This window comes from Nothobranchius furzeri, chromosome 3 (assembly GCF_043380555.1).
Source record: "Nothobranchius furzeri strain GRZ-AD chromosome 3, NfurGRZ-RIMD1, whole genome shotgun sequence".
Taxonomy (NCBI): domain Eukaryota; kingdom Metazoa; phylum Chordata; class Actinopteri; order Cyprinodontiformes; family Nothobranchiidae; genus Nothobranchius; species Nothobranchius furzeri.
This window is the reverse complement of record NC_091743.1, coordinates 79,891,251-79,915,610: the sequence shown is the minus strand read 5'-3', so window position 1 is coordinate 79,915,610 and position 24,360 is coordinate 79,891,251. Positions and strand designations below refer to the sequence as shown.

Sequence of the window (24,360 nt, the reverse complement as noted above, 5' to 3'; positions counted from 1 at the left end):
GCATCATGTCTGCAGCAAACTCCACTTCGTGGGACTTCCTCCAGAACTGCAGCAGCTGTTCTGTGTTTGGGAGTCGTGTTGCTGGATGTGTGTTTAATACACCTCTCTGAAGGAGTTGTGGAGCTTCATCACAACGCCCTACGCTTCTGGGCGGCGATGGCACAGTCCTTGCCTCGTAATCGGAAGGTTGCATGTTTGAGCCCTCGTTGTGTCCTTGGGCAAGACTTTTAACCCACCTTGCCTGCTGGTGGTGTTCGGAGGGACTGGTGGTGCCTGTGTATGGCAGACTCGCCTCTGTCAGTGTGCCCCAGGGCAGCTGTGGCTACAAGTCAAGTCGCTTTATTTATAATGCACTTTAACACACCCGACAGTGAGACCAACATAAAACAATCACACAATCGACAATTCTAAAATAAAACACTAAATTAGGATATAAATACCCGGCACAGCAATAAAAATGTTGACGGCAAGTTCATCTTAATAAAAGGCTGAAGAAAAGTAGCCTTTTCAAGCGATGGGGATGGAGCCTGTCTAACATCCATGGGCAGGTTATTCCACAGTGTTGGAGCCACAATGGAAAACGCACTACGCCCTTGAGATTTGAGTTTAGCCTGAGGAACGTTCAGTAAGTTCTGGTCAGGTGAGCGAAGTGACCGAGTCTGGACATAATCAGCAAGTGTATCTCACATGTGGGAGCGATGTTCAGGGCCTTCTAGGCAAGGAGTAAGGTTATACGTTTTAAGATTATTTACAAGCTCATCACCACCAGAGTGTGAATGACTGATTGTGTTGTAAAGTGCCTTGGGGGATTTCAGGACCCTAGAAGACACTGTCTACAGGCCATTTACCATTTCTGGGGCATGAACTCAGTCTACTCAAACCTAGGTTCTTTTATTTTGTTTAGGGTGATTATATTTTCAGAGGAGGTGAATCTTTGGTGTGAAATGTTGAAATGACAGGATGAAGTCGGAGCTGCCCCCTCCCTGCTTGGTGTTGATCTATGATTAGATCAGAAGTAAGACAAACCTGATCAATACACGTGTCGGTGCTCCACATAGGCCATTAGCGCTCATTAATAATACATCCTACGGGAAGAGCTCAGTGTCAAATTAAAAGTCAGGAGCTCTAGATTGCATTAGCAAACGGGGGAAAGAGTTTGATTTGTCAGCCTGAGTTGCTGGTCTTCCATCATGGCTGCAGTCATTTGGAGGCATTTGATTCAACGTTGTGAAGTTTAAAGCCAGATAGGAGTTCTCTGACTCATTATCACTGACAGAACAGCAGCTTTAGAAGGTCAGAACCACCAAAATGAATGATGCACAACCAACTCCAACCTCCTCCAGCAGCACTGATTTCATTTTACAGCTTTTGTTTGTGTGTTTTTTGGTCTTTCAGCAGCCAAAGACTGAAGGAAAGAATATTTCAGATTGTCTGAATGACTGCTGATCAAAACGATGTTGCAGTGTGATCCACTGTGAGGCCCATGACACCTGGAGTAACCACTCAGCTGTTCCTGATTAGAAACACGACTCTAATAGAAAATAGAATAAAACTAGACTGCAGCAGCAATCGTTTGATGCATTTCATGTATTTTCTGTTGTTCCACAGCTGGTCCCACTTCCAAGAGCCACAGCTTCTAACAGCATTTCATTCTGAGTGAGTGGATCAGTGGACAAGAGAAAGTCAGGTCTAACCTCCACAGACCCCATTAGCCTTGGGTTCAGTTTTAATCCAAACGCTCTTAAACTGACTTTACTAACCAAATTGTTTTCTGTTGCATTTTAAATGTTAAATGAATTTAGTTATATTGGAACCAATGTGTTGGCCTCATCCCTTCTTCTGACTTCAAGAGTCATTTAATGAATGACTAAATAATTCAGCTGTTTGAAATTTGGAAAAACAGAGAAAAGTCTGGATGACTGCTGATCCAAACTATAACAACACCGGCAGGTCTGGCATCTTACATTAAAAAAAAAAAACATTGGCTTGAAACTTTTGCATCAAGATGTCAATAAAAAGTTTAATAAAATTTGAAATGTTTGAAGAATGTCCCAAATCTGGCTTTGTTAGATAAATAGTTTTATAATATTTTTTCTTTTAGGGACTATCAACAAATGTCCAATTTGTTCAAAACAAATAGTCAAAAAATCTGTAGCTTCTGATCAGTTTCTAATTGTGTTAATATAGTGGACTGAATAGACCCAGCAACATATTTCATAAAATATCTTTTTTTTATTTAAATTATTATTATTATTTTTTTTTTTTTTTGAAAATTATGGATTGTAGCCCCAAATCAAGCCTGTGCCTAAACTAGTGGGTGGACTGGTTCTGTTAATGAAATAGAGATGGTACAGCCCTGGATGCAGTACTATTATTGTACAATAGGTGAGCCATCGCCCACCTGTTTTCATCTCAGCCAGTTAGATAGATCTTGTCATCTTCAGAGTTCTGTAGCAACTAGTACCTCACCAATCCACTCTTCCACCAGACCTGCCCCAGCGGCTCTTGCATCTTCCTCCTCTTCCAAACTGCTGCCTCTTTGACACCACACACACACACATCTCCATCGTCATCTTCCTCGTCTCTCAAAGAGAGAGACTATTTTACACACCCCACCCTTCCCAATCACACATAATAAATTCAGAGATTGCTTCTCCTTAAACTCCCACTGCACCGTGGACCACCACCCTACCCTCTCACAGAAGATGAGGTTACTCCCTATCCACTTTACAATTATGAAGGTGGAAGTCACGCTCAAGAGGCTTCGCCTTGAGAAAGCTGCAGCCCCGGGTGATTTCTATCTGCAGCTGATGAGAGTGCGCTACTGGCTAAGCCGCTACTGAGGATGTTCAATGTGATCAAACGGGCAAGGTCCTGGTTTTGTGGAAAACATCTCGCCTGGTTCTGATACTCCAGGCTGGGTGCCTGGCTGAGATCAATGCTCACACACCAGTAGCCCTCACGTAACCTAAGAAATAAGTGCTCGAACTATGTATTGTGTAATAATGCATCTATCCACGAAGCAGGCAGCTAAGATTGGTGAATACGTCTTATCCCTGACACCATCTATTCAAGGTGTAGTTTTCTGGCAGGAGATTGAGGTCCATCAGAACCAGACTCATGACAGAGAGTGTTTCCTCCTCTGCTGCCATACTCATTAGAGTCAGAGCCCTAATTCCTGTAGCTGCATGATACTAATCTGTTTCTACTTGGCAGACAAGATGCTCAATTCAGCATGAGTGTCCCTTTCTTAAATCACTGACAAACATGAAGAACTTTCTCACAGCAGAATAGAATAGAATAAAATAGAAAATATCTCTTTGCTGTCTCATCGGGCAAGAGAACTGCAAATTCACAGCAGGAGTAATAACAGGAGGGTAAAAATAGAAAATCAGGAGAAAGAAAAAAGTAAACAAACATTATGTTAACATAACACAAATACTGAGCACATTTTAATAAATAAAAACATGTTTTATCAAGTATTTTAGATGTACACTTCTGTACATCTCCTCATTAGTTTTGTTCAGTAACACAATTCTTCATTGATTTGTGTGGTGTTTGGTCACATGACCCAGAAACTGTTAAGCAACCCATACTTTTCTATTAAAATATTCAGAAAACGATCAGATTCTAAAAAAAATTGCTGTCATTCTACTGCAGGCGTTGATTTAATTTTGATCACGTGACCTGAAGCTACTAATTCTGTTTGTCTGTGCGTTTCGACCAATGGGATTTGTTGATGGTCCCTAAATCAGGCTCTGCAAGAAGCTGGAGGCGAGCAGTCTACCGTCGCTGTGTGGACCGGTTCTGTTTACTAACTCCGCCCACAGTTTTACTCCTGTTCAATCAGGAAGCAGCTCGGTGACCTGACGGACCGGACCGAGGTGCTGCAGTGTCCGCCGGTGAGCTTCAGAGTTCAGCTCTCCAACACCTGGAAAGGTCCCATCGGAACCACCTGCTCAGCCTCACAGTAAGTTCTCCCGCAGAAGCTCGTTTCAAAGGATTCCGTGACAAAGAAAGATTATTATTATTATTATTAATAATAATAATATTAATATTATTAATATTAATATTATTCACACTGAAAACGAGTGTTTACTGTAAAACGAATCAAACGGTCTCCTTGTGTCAGGAACAGAATCTGGTTTGGGTCTGACGGAACCAGACGGGATAAGAATAAACGAAATGTTTAATGAAAAGTAAAAAAAAAAAATGGATTTGTTAAAAAAAACCTTATTAACTCAATTAAAACTAAGAAATTATATTATATTATATTATATTGTAGTACCAATAAATCTAAATAATTATAAACTAAAATAAACCTTAATCAAATAAAAATGAAAAAAATTAACTGAAACCAACAGTAAAAAAAAACTAATAGCTGAAACATAATTCAACTTGCATTATTATTATTATTATTGTTATTATTATTATTATTATTATTATTATTAAAGTTGTATTTTCCTTGGTTGAACTGATCCTGAGTGGATGAACAAACACCATGAGGAAATATTAGTAAAATTTAGTTTTAATTTGTTTAAGTGAAAAATACTTGTGCTTAAACAGCAGAGAGTGAGTTTCTCCTCCAACACTGAGCTGTGCTCACAGACACCACCAAACGGCTCTCTCAGGCTTTAACAGCATCATTTAAAATGTGAACCAGAACCAGCTGTTTAATGCAGACTGGATTCAAATGGAAACATTTTTTTATGTTTTGTTGCTAAAACCAGCGAGTTTTCTGACATTTAGGATCTGTTTTAGATGACGTGGCTGTTTGGTTCCTGTCAGGTGTAAGGTGGGTTGGTGAACATTGGGTTTGATGAATTTGCTGATTTCTGCCTTTGCTGGAATTCTTCTAAACCTTCAATAGAGTCTATTATAATTCTGGGAGTTTTACAAGTAAATCCTGTCGAGTTTCTGTCTGGATCCTGCTTCGGGAACAGTTGGTGGTTATTTGGTGGAGCTGGTGGAGGCAGCAGGATGTGGTCTTTACAAGTCCACCAGGGTTTTAGTTCATACATTCACCACTCATCAGGGTGTGACCAGATGACCTGAGATGATTCATTTCATAAAGAAAAACACAACCAGTGAAGCTGAAATTTAATAGAGACTGAGCCATGGGTGCTCCACTAGTAGACAAAGATGGTCTGTTTGGAACCAGCACCAAAAAAGTAACTGGCCCCCAAAAACCTGATTTATTTATCACTGAAATGTAGAAGAAGAGAGGATGTCTTCTACCAGACTGGAGACAAGTGGAACCATAATCAGCGGAGAACATTGAATCATCACCTCATGAAGGAAACTGATTGATTCAGAAAAGGGTAGAATGCCTTCTCCGGGTCAGGGATGAGGTCCTGCCTCAAGTGGAGGAGTTTAAGTATCGCGGGGTCTTGTTTACGAATGAGGGAAAACTGGAGCACGAGATCGATAGGCGGATCGGTGCTGCATCTGCAGTGATGCTGGTGTTGTACCGGTCTGTAGTGGTGAAGAGAGAGCTGAGCTGGAAGGCGAAGCTCTCAATTTCCCGCCGATCTACATTCCTACCATCACCTATGGTCATGAGCTTTGGGTAGTGACCAAAAGAACGAGATCACGGATACAAGCAACAGAAATTAGTTTCCTCCACAGGGTGGCTGGGCTCTCCCTTAGAGATAGGGTGAGACGCTTGGTCATCTGGGAGGGGCTCAGAGTAGATCTGCTGCTCATCCACATTGAGAGAAGCCAGTTGAGGTGGTTCGGGTATCTGTCAGGATGCCTCCTGGACGCCTCCCTGGTGAGGTTTTCTGGGCACGTCCAACTGGGAGGACACCTAAAGGGAGACCCATGACACAATGGATGGACTATGTCTCTAACCTGGCCAGGGAACGCCTTGGGATTCCCCCAGAGGAGTTAGCCCAAGTGGCTGGGGAGAGGGAAGTCTGGGCCTCTGGACTTTAGGCTCCTGCCCCCGCTACCCGACTCCGGATAAGCGGAAGAAAATGGATGGATGGATGAAACAGCATGGGACAGGGTTCAAGTAAACCATAACCCATTAAGAAATGATCCAGCTGGTATTCTGTAATGAATTTATTGTCCGTTTTGATACAAATGTCACACATACAGAAACATTTACATTTCAATCATCACGGATCGGCAGTGCATCATGTAGAAACGGAAAGGACCAAAACGTCAGAAAACAGAAGAAACAACACAGTGAATGAAGCCCTTGGCTGGTTTATTTTCTCTAAAGTAGGACACTTGGGGTGAGGGGTGGTGGTTCTAGGACTCCAGATAAAAGATGCTTTATAAATACAGGCCATTTCCATTTTGATCTGACCATTTAGCTCCAACTCCAATTCAATTCAAGTGTATAACTATTGATTCCAGAGGGAAATGTAATGTTGTTATGACTTATTCATCCATCCATCCTTCCATCCATCCATCCATCCATCCATCCATCCATCCATCCATCCATCCATCCATCCATCCGTTCCACTTATCAGGGGTCAGGTCGCGGGGGCAGTAGCCTTAAGCTTGGTTTATTCTTGACGCATTTACTTTCAGCTTGGTGATGCGGCTCGCGGATAAAACGCGCTTCACAACTCGCAGCGTTTATGGTTCATGCGGCTTGTCTCTGCGGTGAGCCAATATTCTCCCAAACTGTAGGGGGCAGCATGGAGCTCTACGGCATGCATCCAACATTACACCATAGTAGAAGTAAAAATTACTGTTGTTTACAACATGGCATTCCAGCATTTTTTAACAGCGTTCTCGTCTTTTCCGACAGTGCGAGCTATTTCTCTCCAAGAATTATTAACAACATGTTGATCACGGTGATCTTTGAGAGCTGAATCATACAAATGTCTGTATTTACGAACCTCTGCCGTGCCGGTCCACCATGTTTTTCCGTTTCCGACCATCCGTGTGGTTAGAAAATTTCCTAGGTGCGCAGTGCAGAAATTTTGGGCCGTGCGGAGGCGCGGTGGAGGGGCGTGGTTGTTAAAATGACGCAATTTTGCCGCGCGGAGCCGTGCGAACCTCGCGAACGCGTCAAGCATAAACCAACCTTAAGGCGAGAGGCCCAGACTTCCCTCTCCCAAGGCCAGCTGCTCTGGGGGAATCCTAAGGCGTTCCGTGGCCAGGTGAGAGACATTTTCTCCAGCGTGTCCTGGGTCTTTCTTTAGGTCTTCTACCAGTTAAATGTGCCCGGAAAACCTCCCCTGGGTCCTGGAGGCATCCTGACCAGATACCCGAGCCACCTCAACTGGCTCCTCTCGATATGAAGGAGCAGCAGGTCTACTCCGAGCCCCTCCTGGATTACCAAGCTTCTCACCCTATCTCTAAGGGAGAGCCCAGAAACCTGGCTCAGCTCTCTCTTCACCACAACAGATCGGTACAATGCCAGCATCACTGCAGATGCAGCACCAATCCGCCTATCGGTCTTGTGCTCCAGCTTTCCCTCACTCACAAACAAGACCCGAGATACTTAAACTCCTCCACTTGAGGCAGAACCTCATCCCTGACCTGGAGAAGGCATTCTACCCTTGTTAAACTTATAATATTCAACATAAAATAATAATAGTAACAAGAATAGTATCTTAAAACACAAGTTTCTTCAAAGAGTTGTCATAGATGGTGATGGCTGTGGGTAGGAAGCAGTCTGCATTACAGCAGGTCTGAAGAAACCTCCGACTGATGATGATGTATGATGGTCTCATGCAGAGGATGCTCAGGGTTGTCCATAATTTACTTGATTTTATGAGTCTTTGCACCATCATCTCCGGTGGTTCCACATTAGTCTCCAGAACAGAAACAGCCTTCTTCATCAGGCTGAGCCTGTTTAGGTCCCTTAAAAGGGATTTTTAAAAACAAGTGTGGTCCGTTTTAGGGTGTATTGCTCTGTAAATGAACAATGTCACGGATAGAGTCAGAGTGGCACCTTCCTTAGAAGTCATCCAGAGGACACGTCCACATCTCCACACCACCTCAAGAAGCAGCCCCCTGTCTCCTCCTATCTCTGCCTCTCTGCCCCCACATGCCCCCGACTGGGGCAGAATCTTGCTCCCTACTCAGAGTTTGCTCTCCACTCTTTACAAGTTAGTGCCGATAAAAATACTAACTGGTGACTAAAAAGATTCTTTAGGTGTCAGGTTATCCATTTAGCTTTTCTCAACCACAGGAAGTTAGAAGGGCCTTTTTATTCTTCATCCCTTTGATAGGATGTGTTGTGTTTGTGATCAAATTATTTTGTAGCTGGCAGTCCGTTCTGTCAGAACAAATGAATAAAAACACAGCGTGTCTCTAGAGGTTTAATTATGGATCAAATTTACTTGTCCCTGGACAACCTCCGTTGAATCCCATGTCTCTTTAATATAAAAACATCTCTTTGTTTTTTGTAGCTCCTAGATCGTTTCTTTGTCCTGGACTCAAAACATTTACCCGACCTATTCGCGAGGAACTCTGTGTCGTGTGCACACTGGCTGAAATGTTTCAGTATTTTCCATACTGACAATTTTAGTTAATAATCCAACTTCTAATTCTCTCCATTTTGTTTTGTGGTCATCACTGGAGTAGAGCACGGTGGTTTCCTGGACTCCATAGATCCATCCCTCCCCTCTCTTCCCAACTGCAAGATGCTGAAATGGATTCTTGGTGTTTTTCCCTGTCAGATGAAATATGAGATCCACGTGTCTCACTCTGATGTTCACTGACTTGTACTAGTAAGATGAAAATATGTGTAAAACACGAGCAAAAAGCAACGACCCAAGCCTTTTAAAAGTGGCACAATGTTCCTGCTTTGCAATCTTTTTATGTATGATGTAAATGGCCTGTATATGGTATAGCGCCTTCTAGAGTCCTGGAACCCCCCAAGGCGCTTTACAACACAATCAGTCATTCACCCATTCACACACACATTCACACACTGGTGGGGATGAGCTACAATGTAGCCACAGCTGCCCTGGGGCGCACTGACAGAGGCGAGGCTGCCGAGCACTGGTGCCACCGGTCCCTCTGACCACCACCAGCAGGCAACGTGGGTTAAGTGTCTTGCCCAAGGACACAACGACAGGGACAGACTGAGCGGGGCTCGAACCTGCAACCTTCCGATTACGGGGTGAGCACTGAACTCCTGTGCCACCGTCGCCCATTGACGACGATTGTAACTAGCTTGTAGAACTTACAAAAAATTAAAAAATTCAGCATCCCAATAGAGAGTATTACTGCCTCACAATTAGGACTGGTCAGATGTTTTACGTCACTGGTTTTTGGTACCCGAATGATACTTTTTTAAGTCCTATTTTTAGAGAGAAAAAGGTAATTTGATGTTTTTGCTTGTTTTAACTAATCAAAAACACAGCGAACAATGTTATATAACAAATATATTTCTTTTTAGAGCAAGAAAAAGACACAAAACAGAATGATAGCCCAAATATTCGAAACCTGTTGTTGTTCAACTTGCTGAAAGAAACATTTGGTATGACAAGATTTAGTTCAATTCAAGTCAAGTTTATTTATAAAGCGCCAAATCACGACAAGAGTCATCTCAAGGAACTTCACATAATAAACCTTCCAATACAGGTCAGTTCATTAGGCCAATCAGAAAAAAGTTTCCTACATAAGGAACCCAGCAGGTTGCACCAAGTCACTGACTAGTGTCAGAGTCTTTACAGCAATCCTCATACTAAGCAAGCATGCAGCGACAGTGGAGAAGAAAACTCCCTTTTAACAGGAAGAAACCTCCAGAGGATCCTGGCTCAGTATAAGCAGCCATCCTCCACGACTCACTGGGGATCGAGAAGAAAGAGCAGACACACACACACACACACACACACACACACACACACACACACACACACACACACACACACACACACACACACACACACACACACACACACACACACACACACACACACACGTACACACACACACACACACACACACACACACACACACACACACACACACACACACACACACACGTACACACACAAAAGGAGAAAGTTTAAGTGGTTAGCAGCAGTGTTCAAGCTGATGGCCCCCTCCATGAGGCTACCACAGCTCAGCAGAACATCATTGTAGCTTCTTCTGGGGAGAAAAACAGAGAAAAAAATAAAGTTTACAGCTGAAATATCAGGAAATAATAGTTAAAGAGCAAATTGTAGAAGAAAGTAGTCAAGTGTGGAAAGTGGTCAGTATGTCCTCCAGCAGTCTAAGCCTATAGCAGCATAACTACAGACATAACTCTGGATAAGTGCATTTACTAGATCTTTGCTCTTCTTCCCAAATGAAGAAAATGAAACATCCAGGCAGCAGAGTGGATAGAGGATCACTAGTGACCTGTGTAGCCCTGATAAAGACTCTAGTCACTTCCTGGGTTTGCAGGTCACAATGAACTTTCTGCCAGGCACAAAGAACCTCACATCTAATGTGTGTTTTCTTTGGATTGATTGATTTAACCTGTGCATGGAGATCTGAGTGTTTGCTTCATGACATGTTGAGTCTAGAATATTGAACCTTTTCACAATATTCTAACTGTGTGGTTTTTATGAGCTGTACGCCATAATCATCACACTGAAATAAATGACTTTGCCTCTGAAAAGTCTGTCTCATATTAGTTTCACCTTTTAGGTTGAATTACTCACATAAAAGAACTTTTTGCACAATATTCTAATTTTCCAAAATTCACTTTGTGTGTGTGTGTGTGTGTGTGTGTGTGCGTGCGTGCGTGCGTGCTTGCGTGTGTGTGTGTGTGTGTGTGTGTGTGTGTGTGTGCATGCGTGTGTGTGCATGTGTGCGTGCATACGTGTGTGTGTGTGTGTGTTCACATGTGTGTGTGCATGTGTGTGTGCATGCGTGTGTGCATGTGTGTGTGTGTGTGCGCGTGTGTGTGTGTGCATGCGTGTGTGTGCATGTGTGTGTGCGCATGCGTGTGTACACGTGCGTGTGTGTGTGCGCGCATGCGCGTGTGTGTGCCCGTCCAGCCCCATCAGCATGGTGTGCTCTCGGCTCTGCTGCTCTCATCCAGACAGACGTTTTCTGATACAGTCAGAGACAGGCAGTCAAAGAGGCTCTGAGCTGGTGTAATTCAACAGTGCTCTGGGGACTTGTTCAGTCAAGTGGCTGCAGAGATGGAACCTCCCAACATGACATAAAAAATCATCATAGATAACAGGGACAGAGACTAGGGATGTATCAACGCCAGCTAAACTTGAACACTTGAGAAATAATAAAGGCCATTGACCAAATTCAGGGTTAAAAAAAACAGCAGAGAAAAAAAACAATCGATAATTTTTCCTTTTTTAATAGATCAGGATCTGATGTCTGGTGCCTTCAATATAAAGAAGTCTGTGTTTTCCTCTAATCAGAACTGTGAACTGTGTCTTATGAGCAGGAAGTTTGTTTACCTCCAGAAAGGTTTTTGTAAACATTACATAAACACGGTCAAAAGCTCCAAAATGGGGATTCACGTAAACGAATGGACTTCCGCATGATATTTAAACATTTGAAAAGAAACAATGCGAGTGAACTTTGTGTTGCAGGAAGTGAAACGGCCCCGCTGACTCGGAACCAAGACTGTTCATCAGAGAAGGAGGCGCAGCAAAAAGCATGAGTATGTCTGCTTTTACTTCAGGTTTATGAATAACCCACAAGATACTTATTACAGTCATGAATACACAGTGAAAGTGTATTTTTTGGAATGATGATGTAATTCCTCTGTTTATCACCTCTTTCTTTGTGTTTCCTTGTGACTGTGAAGGCGTTCACGTGTCGTCTGGAAACACTTTCAAACCTCTGAGTCAGATGAGGCTCAGGAACTTTAGAAACTGTTGTTTTACAGAGCAGGAGCCAGAAGCTACCTCTGACAGGGGTGGACAGCTGTTATGGTCCATGGTAGGGGTGGGCCATATAATATTACTTTCAATACTACAGGTAATTTTTTTTTGACATCATAAAAATACATATATCATAGTATGCTAATACATAAAAACGTCCAGCAGAGTACGCTGACGTTCAAGGTATTGACTAAAGAACGATACGTTGTGGTTTCTGAGGTATTTTGGCCACCGAAGCCCCTCCAACCTGTTACCTACAGGGGCTCCGGCCCTCCTCGCCACACATGAGGTGGTGGCACTGAAGTTAAGTGCTTGCCCCGTAATTGGAAGGTTGCAGGTTTCAAGCCCCGCTCAGTCTGTCGCTGTCGTTGTGTCCTTGGGCAAGACACTTAAAGGTGGAGAAGCAACTGTCCTGGCATGCCTCTACTCTGAAACATCAGCTTCGTTAACACATGCCCCTTCTCTGTTCTTATTCTTTTACAAGACGCCCATAAGCTTCACCTGTTTGTGGTAAGGCGCTGCAAACGGGGGTCCGCCTGTCTGCTTTTTTGTGAACGTCACACTCTTACTCGTCTCTCTAGCTCCTCGCTTTTTGCCGTTCTTAAACAGCTACGACAAAACTCCAACACATCCTTCTGCACACATTTTAAACACAAAACACAAAGATTGGCACAAAATAAAATGCTTAATAACGCAAGAAGTAACATTAATAAATGGACCCTTGTTGTAAAGTGCTACAAAATGTTTTTGTACTTGGTTTAATTTCATCAGAATTCTCATATTATGATGATGTGTTTTTCGTCCCTCCCGAGTCTTTAGGGATGTTCTGGCTGAACATAGTGTGATTAGCTGTAATCCCTGATAGCATCAACAGGGATGGGATTGAATGAAGCTAATGGTTAATGGCGCAAACTGATTTGATCCAGTTCCAGACGGGGACAGCATTTAGATTGTTTTTAGTGGTAGACGAGACCCTTACAGTGGATTTGTCCTCCTACTTTGGGATTTAGCTTGCAGCTGATTTGCCTCGGTATCTTTTTGTCCAGGTTCGTGTTAACCCGGCCCCAAAGGGGTAACATGAGTTAAGCTGCCTGTGGACTGTTCTAGGACACACCCTGGCCTACAATAAAGGACGTTTTAAGCTTGAAAGTTTACTATTGTACATTTTAAACTCTTCCTTTTGAACATTGCAGGTTCACGTCGTACAGATGTGAAGGAAAACCAAAATTTGGACAAGTTCTCCTTCAAAGTGGATGTAGTCAAACTCTCCAGTAAGAAGGCTGGGTGTGGAAGGAAGCGGCCTTTAGAGGAGGGCAACAATGGCCACAAACCTTCCAACTACAAGCCAAAGAAGCACAAGAAGGTCTCTGGACCCTCTCTGACTAAGAATGCACTGGTGCAGCTGAATGAGATCAGACCCGGGCTGCAGTACAAGCTGCTGTCTCAGACCGGACCCATCCACGCTCCTGTTTTTGTGATGACTGTCGAGGTCAACGGGCAGCTCTTTGATGGCTCAGGACCTACCAAGAAGAAGGCCAAGATGAAGGCAGCCGAGAAGGCTCTGTGTTCTTTCACCCAGGTCCTCAGTGCACCTGATGCCCACTTGGCCGTGAGCCGGACTCGACCCGTTCTCACAGACTTTACCTCAGATGAGGCCGACCTGCCCAGCATGCTCTTTAATGCTTTTGAGACATCAGTCCCTGTAGATGTCTCGCTTTACCTGGCCTCATCCAGCTCCTTCTCATTTCTGGGGGAAAAGTGTCCTTTCCCATGTTTCCCTACATCAAACCAGCTCCAATCCCCCAAACCCCCAGAACCATCCCCCTTCTGCTCCCCCACAGGTGGCAAAAATCCTGTCATGATCCTCAATAAGATGCGGCCAGGCCTCAAATATGATTTTGTGTCAGAGAGCGGGGAGAGCCATGCCAAAAACTTTATCATGTCGGTGAGCGTTGGTGCTCAGACCTTCCATGGATCTGGACGGAACAAAAAGCTGGCTAAGGCTCGGGCTGCACAAGCGGCTCTGTCTGCTGCCTTTAACGTGCAGCTTGACCAAGCTCCGTCCCAGCAGCCCATACCCAGAGAGGGAACACAGCCTCACCTGCCTCAGGTAAGCTTGGACCATGGCAGGACTCAGATTCATCCATCCTTCCTGTCATTGATTGTACTGTTCATGCCCCACCCATGAGTCTAGGACCATGTCCACACTCATCTACTGCTGTGTCCCTCTCAAAGGACACGCTGGTCTTCACATGAAGACAAACTGCTTCATGCACACTCACAACAGACGAACCTAACCACCATCACAGTCCCTAACTCAGTCCGCTGAAGCGCTCTGCCCTTCACACCCCTGAAGAATAATATTAAAACAAGGAGGAACTTGTTGTCTTTGTGACTGATATTAACAAAGGTCAGTCCTGATGTCTTCTCTGGTTTCTTTAATGTCCTGCTCTTGCTTAGGTCCTGGCAGATATCGTCTCTCGTTTGGTTCTGGGCAAATTCAGTGAGCTGACCGATAATCTCGCATCTCCATGTGCTCAACGGAAGGTGCTGGCAGGGGTTGTCATGACGACAGGTAATCTGATTTAATGAATCCTAAGGAACTAACTGAATCCGAATCTCACAAAGGCCAGATGTAAGAATTTCAAAAAGCTCGAGGATCAACTGCTTTAGACAGTTCCAACGTTAAAAACCCACACAGCTGCAGTAATCACAGGGAACTGGCCAAGCCACACATGCATGAGCGGGTCCCAACTCCACATAATTATTATGTCTGCGACTGTGCCACAAATCCAATGTCCCCGAGGAGAAACTAGTTTTATTTACTATTTCTGTATTCTGACCATTTACCAGGTTTTCACTAAACTCTATCCTGATTAGTGATTTTACACCATGTTCATGCAGAGGTGGAAAACGAAATTACATTTGAGCTCATTACAGACAGCTCACATAGGAGGTAGTAAAGTATGGGTAAAATAAAATAACAAGGCTAAGTGTCACAAACAATCTCTCGCTCTCTCTCACACACACACACACACACACACACACACACACACACACACACACACACACACACACACACTTAAAATGTAAAAGTATTAATGTAAACATGGTAATAAAACAAGTTTAAAAAATAAACATAATATAAATGTAAACAGTCACGTGTTGAGGTTTCAGGGTTAACTAGCTACACGTAAAGGAGCTGTAGTGCACTAATGTCCAGCAGGATCACTGTTAGTGAGACCTCCTAGCAGCAACACTCAGTTCAGTGATGCTCTTGTATAAACTCTGTTTAACATCCTGCTGGTGTGTGTGTTTACTGCCCTGCATCCTTTAACAGACAGAATGTGTGTTTTTACTGCCCTGCATCCTTTAACAGACAGAATGTGTGTTTTTACTGCCCTGCATCCTTTAACAGACAGAAGTAGAGACGGTTAGCATTCAGAGCATCATTCATGAGCATGTGATATTTTACACGTAAAGAAGGAGGTAATAAAACGTCATTTCCTGCCTCAAGTGGAGGAGTTTAAGTATCTCTGGGTCTCTTGTTCACGAGTGAGGGGAAGATGCAGATCGATAGGCGGATTGGTGTTGTGTCTGCAGTGATGCGGGCAAGTACCGGTCTGTTCTGGTGAAGAGAGAGCCCGAAGGTAAAGCTCTCGATTTAGTGGTCGATCTACGTTCCTACCCTCACCTATGGACACGAGGTCACGGAAACAAGCAACAGAAATGAGTTTCCCCCACAGGGTGGCTGGGCTCTCTCTTAGAGATAGGGTGAGAAGCTTGGTCATCCGGGAGGGGCTCGGAGTAGATCCGCTGCTCCTCCACATTGAGAGGAGCCAGATGAGGTGGCTCGGACATGTACGTGAATTTTTGGTAGAAACTATAAACTGGATCTATATTTTGTCTCTCTTTGACCTTTGACACCACACAAGATGTTCTTTTGAAATAGTTTTTGTCTGACTTCTGCATTTAATGTCTTTCTCTGCTCTAGCTGATTTTTCTACAATTAACTAGTTTTACTTTCATTGTATCAGTTTTCTTTATATAATACTTTGTTTTAGACTTTTATTCATATTTATTTAGTTTTCACTTGCTTGTTTTAGACGTGATGCTGTCATGTTTTATTGTATCATGTTGTTTCACAGCACTGTGACTTTATAGTACTTAAAGTACCTTATCAGTAAAGTTGGACTGGGATCGGATTGGTTTCCTCACCAGGTACGGATCTGAAGGAGGCTCAAGTCATCTGTTTGTCCACGGGGTCAAAGTGCATCCGTGGAGAACATAGGAGCCATCGGGGTTTGGCTCTGAACGACTGTCATGCTGAGATCTTAGCTCGGCGTGCTCTCATCAGGTTCCTGTACTGCCAGATGGAGCGCTTCCTCAGGTGAGGCCTGAAAAAGGACCCCCTGTGACCCACAGTAGACATCAGCCAGTAAACATTTTACATTGTTCAGTCTCAAGACGAGATCTTTCTCTGTAGCATCTTAATGAGACTGTTTTCAGATTCCAGAAAACCCAAATGCTGCTGATCTTCTGAATGTTTTAATATAGCACAGACAAAAAGGAGCAGCAGGAATCCATCTTTGCGAGATGTGAAAACAAAGAAGGCTACAGCCTGAAGGACAAGGTCCAGTTCCACCTGTACATCAGCACCTCCCCTTGTGGAGATGCCCGGATCTTCTCCCCCCACGAGGCTGGACTAGAACGTGAGTGAGGGACTCCACCAGGGTCTCAGGGTTAGGCTTGAGCTGTTCATCCTTGCTGTGTGTTTCTTCAAACCCCTCAGAAGAGAACCGACTCCCAAATCCTAAGGCCCGTGGGCAGCTTCGTGTGAAGGTAGACTCTGGTGAGGGAACCATCCCTGTGAGCTCCAGTGACTCCATTCAGATGTGGGATGGGGTTCAGCAGAGGGACAGACTGCTCACCATGTCCTGCAGTGACAAGATGGCCAGGTCTGTGCTCTGTTCACGACTTTAGACCTGAATGCTGCTGTTCATGTAGACCTTCAGGTTCACATATATCTGCTAGAACTAGAGTTTGAGTCCTTTCATTTAAAGATGCTGATTCATCTTTGCCGTTTTCCTCAGGGGCCTCTGTTCTAGACTCATCAGACCTTGTGACTAGCTTTCATCAGGCTTCTGATCCATCACCAGGAAATCCCTCAGAGCTAATGTTGATCCGACCTGATTTGTGTTTAAATGATTTTGTCTCTTTCTTTCAGGTGGAACGTTGTTGGGTTCCAGGGTTCTTTGATGAGCTACTTCACTGAGCCTCTGTACTTCTCCAGCATTATCCTGGGAAGCCTGTACAATGCAGACCACCTCTCCAGGGCCGTGTACCAGAGGATCTCTGAAATCCAAGCTCTTCCTCCATCGTTCAGCCTCAACAAACCACTTCTCAGTGGTGAGCAGCTGTCACTTCCTCTCATCTGTCGCCTGCTTTTGTGTCTGGCATCAGGACATTCACTAGCAGGGTGTTCTGTTGGCCACAGCCCAACAGGCTTAATAAACTTTAAAACATTTTGACGAATTTTTGGCTTCACCTTTTCTGTTCTCATCGTGGACTCATCAACTGTTGGCTCCTTTGTTAAAAACAGAGAATGAAGTAAAATTTGATGTTCTGTAGGTATAAGTAACACAGAAACTCGTCAACCAGGAAAAGCACCAAACTTCAGCGTGAACTGGACGGTCGGAGACCAAGGTGTAGAGGTGATTAATGCCACCACAGGGAAAGATGACCTGGATCAACCCTCCAGACTCTGCAAGCATAATCTGTATGGTCGCTGGATGGGCCTGTATGCCAAGGTAAGACACTACTACTACTACTACTACTACTACTACTACTACTACTACTACTACTACTACTACAGTGATCCCTCGTTTATCGCGGTAGATGCGTTCCAGACCTGGCCGCGATAGGTGAAAATCCGCGAAGTAGGGACACCACATTTACAGTATTTATTCAACATTCAGTATTCATACTTTTAAAACCCTCCCTTTACATAGAAAACATTTTTACTTGTTTTTTTTATAGTTTTATTACAAAAAGTGCATTTTATGATGAACTTGATGAAAAAAAGAGGAATTTCTTGACATTTCGCATAGAAAAATACCGCGAATCTGCGAATTTCCCTTGAATAAGGCTCCAAAGAAAAATTCTGCGAAGCCGTGAATCCGCGATAAACGAACCGCGAAGTAGCGAGGGATCACTGTACTACTGCTACTACTACTACTACTACTACTACTACTACTACTACTGCTACTACTACTACTACAGTGATCCCTCGTTTATCGCGGTAGATGCGTTCCAGACCTGGCCGTGATAGGTGAAAATCCGCGAAGTAGGGACACCACATTTACAGTATTTATTTAACAGGTACGTATTCAGTATTCAGACTTTTAAAACCCTATAGAAAAATTTTTTTACTTGTTTTTTTATAGTTTTATTACAAAAAGTGCATTTTATGATGAAATTGATGAAAAAAAAAAAACAGGAATTTCTTGATTTCCGCATAGAAAAATACCGCGAATCGGTGAAAAATACCAGGAATTGGCAAATTTCCCTTGAATAAGGCTCCAAAGAAAAAATCCGCGAAGCCGTGAATCCGCGATAAACGAACCGCGAAGTAGCGAGGGATCACTGTACTACTATTACTACTACTACTACTACTACTACTACTACTGGTACTAGGGCTGGGCCGTATCGTACCTCTCATAGTAATACCAGTACAATGTTAGGCAATGATAAGAAAATGCAATATCGCAAAGGAATATGAGTAAAACGTGCATGCACAGTGCCTTTATTTTCATACTCATACGCACATGGCAGAAAAAGCATGGTGACAGCGGAGGAGAAGGTTGAAGCGGCTCGTTGAATGAAACAGAAGAACCAGAATTGGTTTGTAAAAAAGGTGTTTCAGTGGTGTGGAACTGGTTTGGTTTTCGCCCGTCGGATTCCCAACAAAGCACAATTTTTGTAGAACACGCTAGCGGGCTGTCGTGGTGAAGGGATGAAAGATCACAAACCTGTTTTGTCATTTGAAGCAGAGGCACTTGTTGGAGTACCACAAAGCTGTTAAAGCATGTGGCGAGGTGCCCGCTTCATCAAGCGTGGTGGTGAGACCAAACAAGCTGACTCGACAAACAACTGGCGTAGTTACAAATAGCTGCACACTTTTTGACAAAGGTAGCAAATGCTGGGGGGAACTAACTAACGCAGTGATAAATTGTTTAGCCAGGGATTTGATGCCCACTCAGAGTGTGGAAAGAGACGGTTTCATAAAGATCATCGTCAACTTTATTTATAAAGCACTTTTCATCAGCTAGGAGGCAAACCACAGCGCTGTACGTGAAAAGATGCTTGAAACATTTAATTCACGCTACAAGCTGCACATCAAGAAATACTTCTCTAAAGTTGCCTTGCCTGCTTTATATGAAGAGCTCTGTGCTGATGTGTGAAATGCATTATCTTTGGCGGAGTTTTTTGCGTCCACCACGGACACGTGGTCAAGCCGAACATCAGACCCCTATGAGAGCCTCACAATACACTACGTGGACAAAGACGGGAAACTACAAAACAAGTGCCTTGAAACAAGTTTTTCACTGACAACCACACTGGGGAAAATATAGTCAACGGCCTAAAAGAGTTCCTCAGCTCGTGGAATCTTCCGGAAGAAAAACAAGTGTGTGTGACGACAGACAGCGGGGCCAACATTGTGGAAGCCGTAAGATTAAGCATATCTTGCATCAGTTGAAATGATAGTAATAATACTGTTTTGTGTTGGTAATCTTTAATTGGCCCCCTCCATGAGAGAATCTGTTTACAGAACAGAAACAGCAGGAAAAATCATTGGTGCCCAACTGCCCTCTGTCCAGGAACTGTACATCAGCAGGACCAGGAAAAAGGCAGTGAATATTGTCCAAGATGCCACACATCCTGCATCTACTCTCTTCCATCTCCTCCCATCTGGCAGACGCGATAGATCGCTGTACACAAAAGCTACCAGACACAAGAACAGTTTCTTTCCTTCAGCCATTTCTCTCCTGAATCTGTAGATTCTTTTACCATCCTTTTATTATAGTTTTTAATACTTAATCAGTATGCTTATGGATATGTGTGTGTATGTGTGTGTGTGCGTGCGTGCGTGTGTGGGTATGTATAAATGTGTGCGTAAATGAACATGTGTGTGGGTATACATGTTCTTATGTGTTTTTAGGTATTTTTATTCTCATTTATTGTGGTTGTTGTATGTTTTAGAGAGCGAACATCTACCGAAGACAAATTCCTTGTAAATGTAATTTTATTTGGCCAATAAATCTGAAATCTGAAAATCTGAGAAAGAAAAACAGAACAATGCAGTAGTCGTCTTCACCTGGAGAGATTGCACATGTAGGTCGTAAACTGGCTTATGACTAATTAAACCTTATTTGTGTGTGTGTGTGTGTGTGGGGGGGGGGGGGGGTTTCACAAAGAAAGTTAATTGGAACCATTCCAGTACCATTTCATCTCCACTGTGCTGTTGGATGCTTTGCCATTAACAAGATCTGGAGACTTTCTCCAAAACGATGGATGTTGCGCAAATGTTGGTTAGGAATTGGAAGAGGAACTGGGATGGAGGTTTCTTGTTGAGCATGATGCTGACTTTGATCCCACTGTTAAAACTGGGTTTACTCATTTATCAATACTATCACCGTTCTAAGTGTCATCCTGCAGTGAAGTAGTGTTGATGAGGTCCTATAAGTGACCTCCCCTGCCTGTGTCTTTCAGCTGTCCTCCACGATGCGAATCCGAAGCGTTCAACCCAGCAGCTACCACCAGGTGAAACAGGCAGCAGCACACTATCAGTCTGCAAAGCAAACACTCTTCAGAACCTTTCACAGAGCTGGACTTGGAGCCTGGGTGAAGAAGCCTACAGAACTGGACGAGTTTTCTCTCTGACTTAGTTCTGGTCCTGAACTGGAGGAACACGTTCACCTTTGACTGTCATGGACCGAAACTCCCATGGATTCCAGATGCATGGTGACTATATCTAAACAAGAGTGTGGGACATGTTAAATACTGAAAGGTTGACAAAATGTCAGCATCAAACCTAAAAAGTTTAAAATGTTCAGATCAAATCAAATAGTATTTGTAGAGCACTTTTCCTGATAAAATCAGCACAAAGTGCTTTATATTAAAAATATAAATAAAAAATAAACTGCTTTCACACATCAAAATGACATAACTAGTTAAAACTTTTTTTTCACTTACCCTAACCCTCACCCTGGACACAACGAGAAATGAGCTAAAAATATTCTAATATATTAAAGAAAAGCCAAGGTAAAAAGGTAAGTCTTGGTGACTAAGGACCTTTTTAAACTTAGAAAATATTTAAATGCACTCAGAAAACATTTTCTCTATGAGATAATCCATCTAAAAAGTTACTGTATCTGACCAATTACTGTGAAATAAGACTGAATATTATTAATATAACGCTGAAAAGGTTGAGTCACAGCTTTCATTTAACGACCAGGTTTTCATCAGGAAATTTTTATTTTAATTGTTTGTTTTTGAAAGTGAGGAACCCACAGAGGAACACAGAAGTCCAGCATCTTCAGCTCGTCTGCACAAACGTTTCGGCTTCAGACCCGCAAACCAGCAAAGTGACCCCAGATATCTGATTTATCGACGCAAACGTGCTTCAAACGCACTAGACGCGCGCGCGCACACCCTGCATTGGTGGTACGGTCCGGAGACCTTACTACGTTGCTAGGAGACGAAGAATGCTGGAGAACTAGAACTTAAGCTCTTTTAGAACTCAAGAGTTCTGCGTTTTGGTTCTAGCTCCGTTCGGTGTCTGGTTCCGGTTCGGTTCTACTCGTGGTTGTGTTCGGGACCTGGAGGTCCTGTCCACTCAGAACACCGTTCTGGACTTTTCACACGTGAGGAAAGTCAACGTAAAAAGCACGGAGCTAACGGAGCCTTCTAGAACCGCCCTCGCGGCCGAACCGTGGAGGAGAACCCGGTTATTACCGGGCTAGGACACGGTACGACCCCCGCCGCCAGGTAAGTGGTGATGACGCAGCAGGGGAGTGGCTGTTTCCTCGAGCTGCACGCGCACAGGCAGAGCCGCGTATCACACCTGGCTTGGCTCAGGCTACGGAAATAACACGTTTGGGTAGCAACCAGGCCGGCCAGAACCAATCCCAGCCTGTGCGTGTGGGGGAGGAAGCACAGGTGAGATGGGGAACAGCTTCACACAGCACAGAGGCTCCAGGGAGGAGGAGCAGCGTGGAAAAGACCAGATTCCAGAAATCAGTGTGATCCAAGCCTCGCCGCTTCCTGTTCAAGGATCCATGTTCATCATGCCTGGTCCCGAACAACCCGGACCAGAACACACTGGACTCAGGTCCACAGAGAGACATGCTGGGATAGAGGGACAGAGGCCCAAAGTATCAGAGCATGCTCAGGTGAGCCCTGCTTCCATGGAGGAGGAGTGTGAGGATGGGGGTGACGAGTCCCTCTTTGTGTCGGACACAAGGAGTCTGTCTGGGAGCGAAGACACCCCAAGGTGCAGCCGGAGGCACTTCTTAGAGGTGATGATGAGCACCTCCCCTGAGGTGAGACATAACGTAGACCTGCGTGGTTCGCTCTACCTGTCCAGGAGCAGCAGTGACTCCCAGGTTTTCAGCAACATGGAGGACGACAGGACATCCGTGGCCCTGGACCCGCTGGAACACGAGTGGATGTTGCGTTCCCCTGATGGGGAGTGGAACAGCCTGCACCGCCTACTCATCGCAGAACCCAGTCTCGCTGTGAGGAAGGACTTTGTTACTGGTTTTACCTGCCTTCACTGGGCCGCTAAGCTGGGCCGCCCAGAGCTGATCGCCCTGATCATGAACTTCTCCAGGCAGCACGATGTCCCCGTCAGCGTGGATGTTCGATCCAACAGTGGATACACGCCACTCCACATCGCCGCTATGCACAGACACCTGGAGGTCCTGAAGCTCCTGGTTGGTGCCTACAACGCAGATGTGGAGGTCCGAGACTACAGCGGGAGGAAGGCCTTCCAGTACCTCACTGGTGGTGTGAGTGTGGACATACAGGACATTATTGGGGCTTACGAGCAGTCCAAGTCCGAGTCTCCTGACCGCAGGGTTGGAGGTCGCTGGAGGTTCTCTAAGGTTCTCCACACTAACCTGAACACGCCCCGGCTGCTGGGCACCACTGACTCTCTGGATGGGGAGGACCAGCACGGGGAGAAACTTGTCAGGAGGAGGTCCTCCCTCAGCAGGATGAAACCCAAACTGGAGAAGCTCCGCCGGAGGACGTCCCAGATTGTCCACAGCACTTCACATCATGACCAGGAGAAACTGGAGGGTTCCAAGAAAGGCTTCTTCAAGTCCAGACCCAACACACACTTCTTTGGCTGAGTTTCAGTGACACAGAACTGCACCGTGAAAGATTTTCAAGATGGTTTTGATTAGTGACTCTACGTTTTAATGGGATGTTTACAGAGTCGTTTCATCACCAGATGTCCTCAAACTGATGAGATCATCACATTTATGGAAATCAGAACCATGAGCCAGTGGAGGGCTTTCTGAGCAGCTCCAACCAGGCCTGTTATCAGCTGACACTGAAGCCTTTAGAATGGTAATCTGGATTACAGCTGACCTGCTGTCCTGTCAGCTGGAGGTGCCTGTTGGTCTGATCTGCTTCACCAGTCTGGACCAGCTGCTGTGTGGATCCGAGTGGAGCCTTTGGAACACACAGAACCGGTTCATGGTGTCAACAACATGCTGCCTCATGCTCCAGCTCAGCCCCACCCTCAGAACACTTCACAAAGGACACGGCTGCACTTAAGCTCACGAGGCTGGCGGTTGTGTTAATCAGCTCCACGTGTTTCATCAGGTTTCTTACTGAACAAAAACTGAAATGATCCAATCATAGTTTATGTATTTAGCAGACATTTTTGTCCAAAGCGACTTACAAGTGATAACGAAGACAGCAGGTTGCCTTTGAGGCCAACAACAAACACGAATCAGCCGATCCTAGGAGGCAGTGAAGCAGCAAAATCCATCATAGAGGGAAGTGAACCAGGAGTGGACAGTAGAGTGGGGGACGGGGAATCTTATTCCGAATTACATCTTATTAACACAGCAGGACAGATTTCCAGTTAATTTTAGGTTCACTGAATAAACCTGACCCTGTGTGTCTGATAGACCTGTCGGTGTTGTTTTCTAATCGGGTTTGAGTTGTCTACCAATCCACCGTGTGTCTACACGCACATTAATATTTTCATTATGCAAGCCATTCAGGAAGTATTCTATTTATATCGGGCTAATTCTGAATATATGAAATAAAACTGATATCAATAAAGTTGCAACATTTTGACTTGTAGTTTTATATTTGTGTGTAAATATAGTTGTTTCTGCAGAGGTCTCCTATCTAGAACCACTAGAGAGACAACACACACGAGTTATGCCGATGGGTTTTATTCATTGTTACAAACTTGTATCGGAACCAGACCTATAATAGATTAAACAGGAAGTTGTGACTA

At 44.3% G+C, this 24,360-nt stretch overlaps 2 protein-coding genes across 3 annotated transcripts; both read left to right on the top strand.

The window, feature by feature from the left end:
• The first annotated feature begins 68 nt into the window (after window positions 1-68).
• On the top strand, window positions 69-21,099 carry LOC107384512 (double-stranded RNA-specific editase 1). Of its 2 annotated transcripts, none has more exons than XM_015957801.3 (10): window positions 69-3,970; window positions 11,523-11,593; window positions 13,010-13,926; window positions 14,277-14,391; window positions 16,038-16,206; window positions 16,374-16,528; window positions 16,609-16,774; window positions 17,044-17,225; window positions 17,478-17,626; window positions 20,589-21,099. In XM_015957801.3, exons 2-10 carry the CDS (start codon window positions 11,590-11,592, stop codon window positions 20,757-20,759), a joined length of 2,028 nt encoding a protein of 675 aa, XP_015813287.3. In that variant the 5' UTR covers window positions 69-3,970; window positions 11,523-11,589; the 3' UTR covers window positions 20,760-21,099. The 2 variants fall into 2 exon arrangements, with proteins under 2 accessions (XP_015813287.3, XP_015813286.3); XM_015957800.3 differs by having other exon boundaries at window positions 17,448-17,626.
• A 794-nt stretch (window positions 21,100-21,893) lies between these two features.
• On the top strand, window positions 21,894-23,368 carry LOC107384513 (ankyrin repeat domain-containing protein SOWAHC). The gene has a single exon (XM_015957802.3). The coding sequence runs from the start codon at window positions 22,043-22,045 to the stop codon at window positions 23,231-23,233; it is 1,191 nt and encodes a 396-aa protein (XP_015813288.3). The 5' UTR covers window positions 21,894-22,042; the 3' UTR covers window positions 23,234-23,368.
• Window positions 23,369-24,360: the final 992 nt, after the last annotated feature.

Bases quoted from the DNA above. Each gene is read 5' to 3' on its own strand.
- LOC107384512 (XM_015957800.3), top strand. The intron at 14,392-16,037 runs GTAATCTGATTT...TTTCCTCACCAG, and splicing joins AGGGGTTGTCATGACGACAG to GTACGGATCTGAAGGAGGCT. The intron at 17,627-20,588 runs GTAAGACACTAC...TGTGTCTTTCAG, and splicing joins GGATGGGCCTGTATGCCAAG to CTGTCCTCCACGATGCGAAT.
- LOC107384513 (XM_015957802.3), top strand. From the start codon at position 22,043: ATGGGGAACAGCTTCACACAGCACAGAGGCTCCAGGGAGGAGGAGCAG.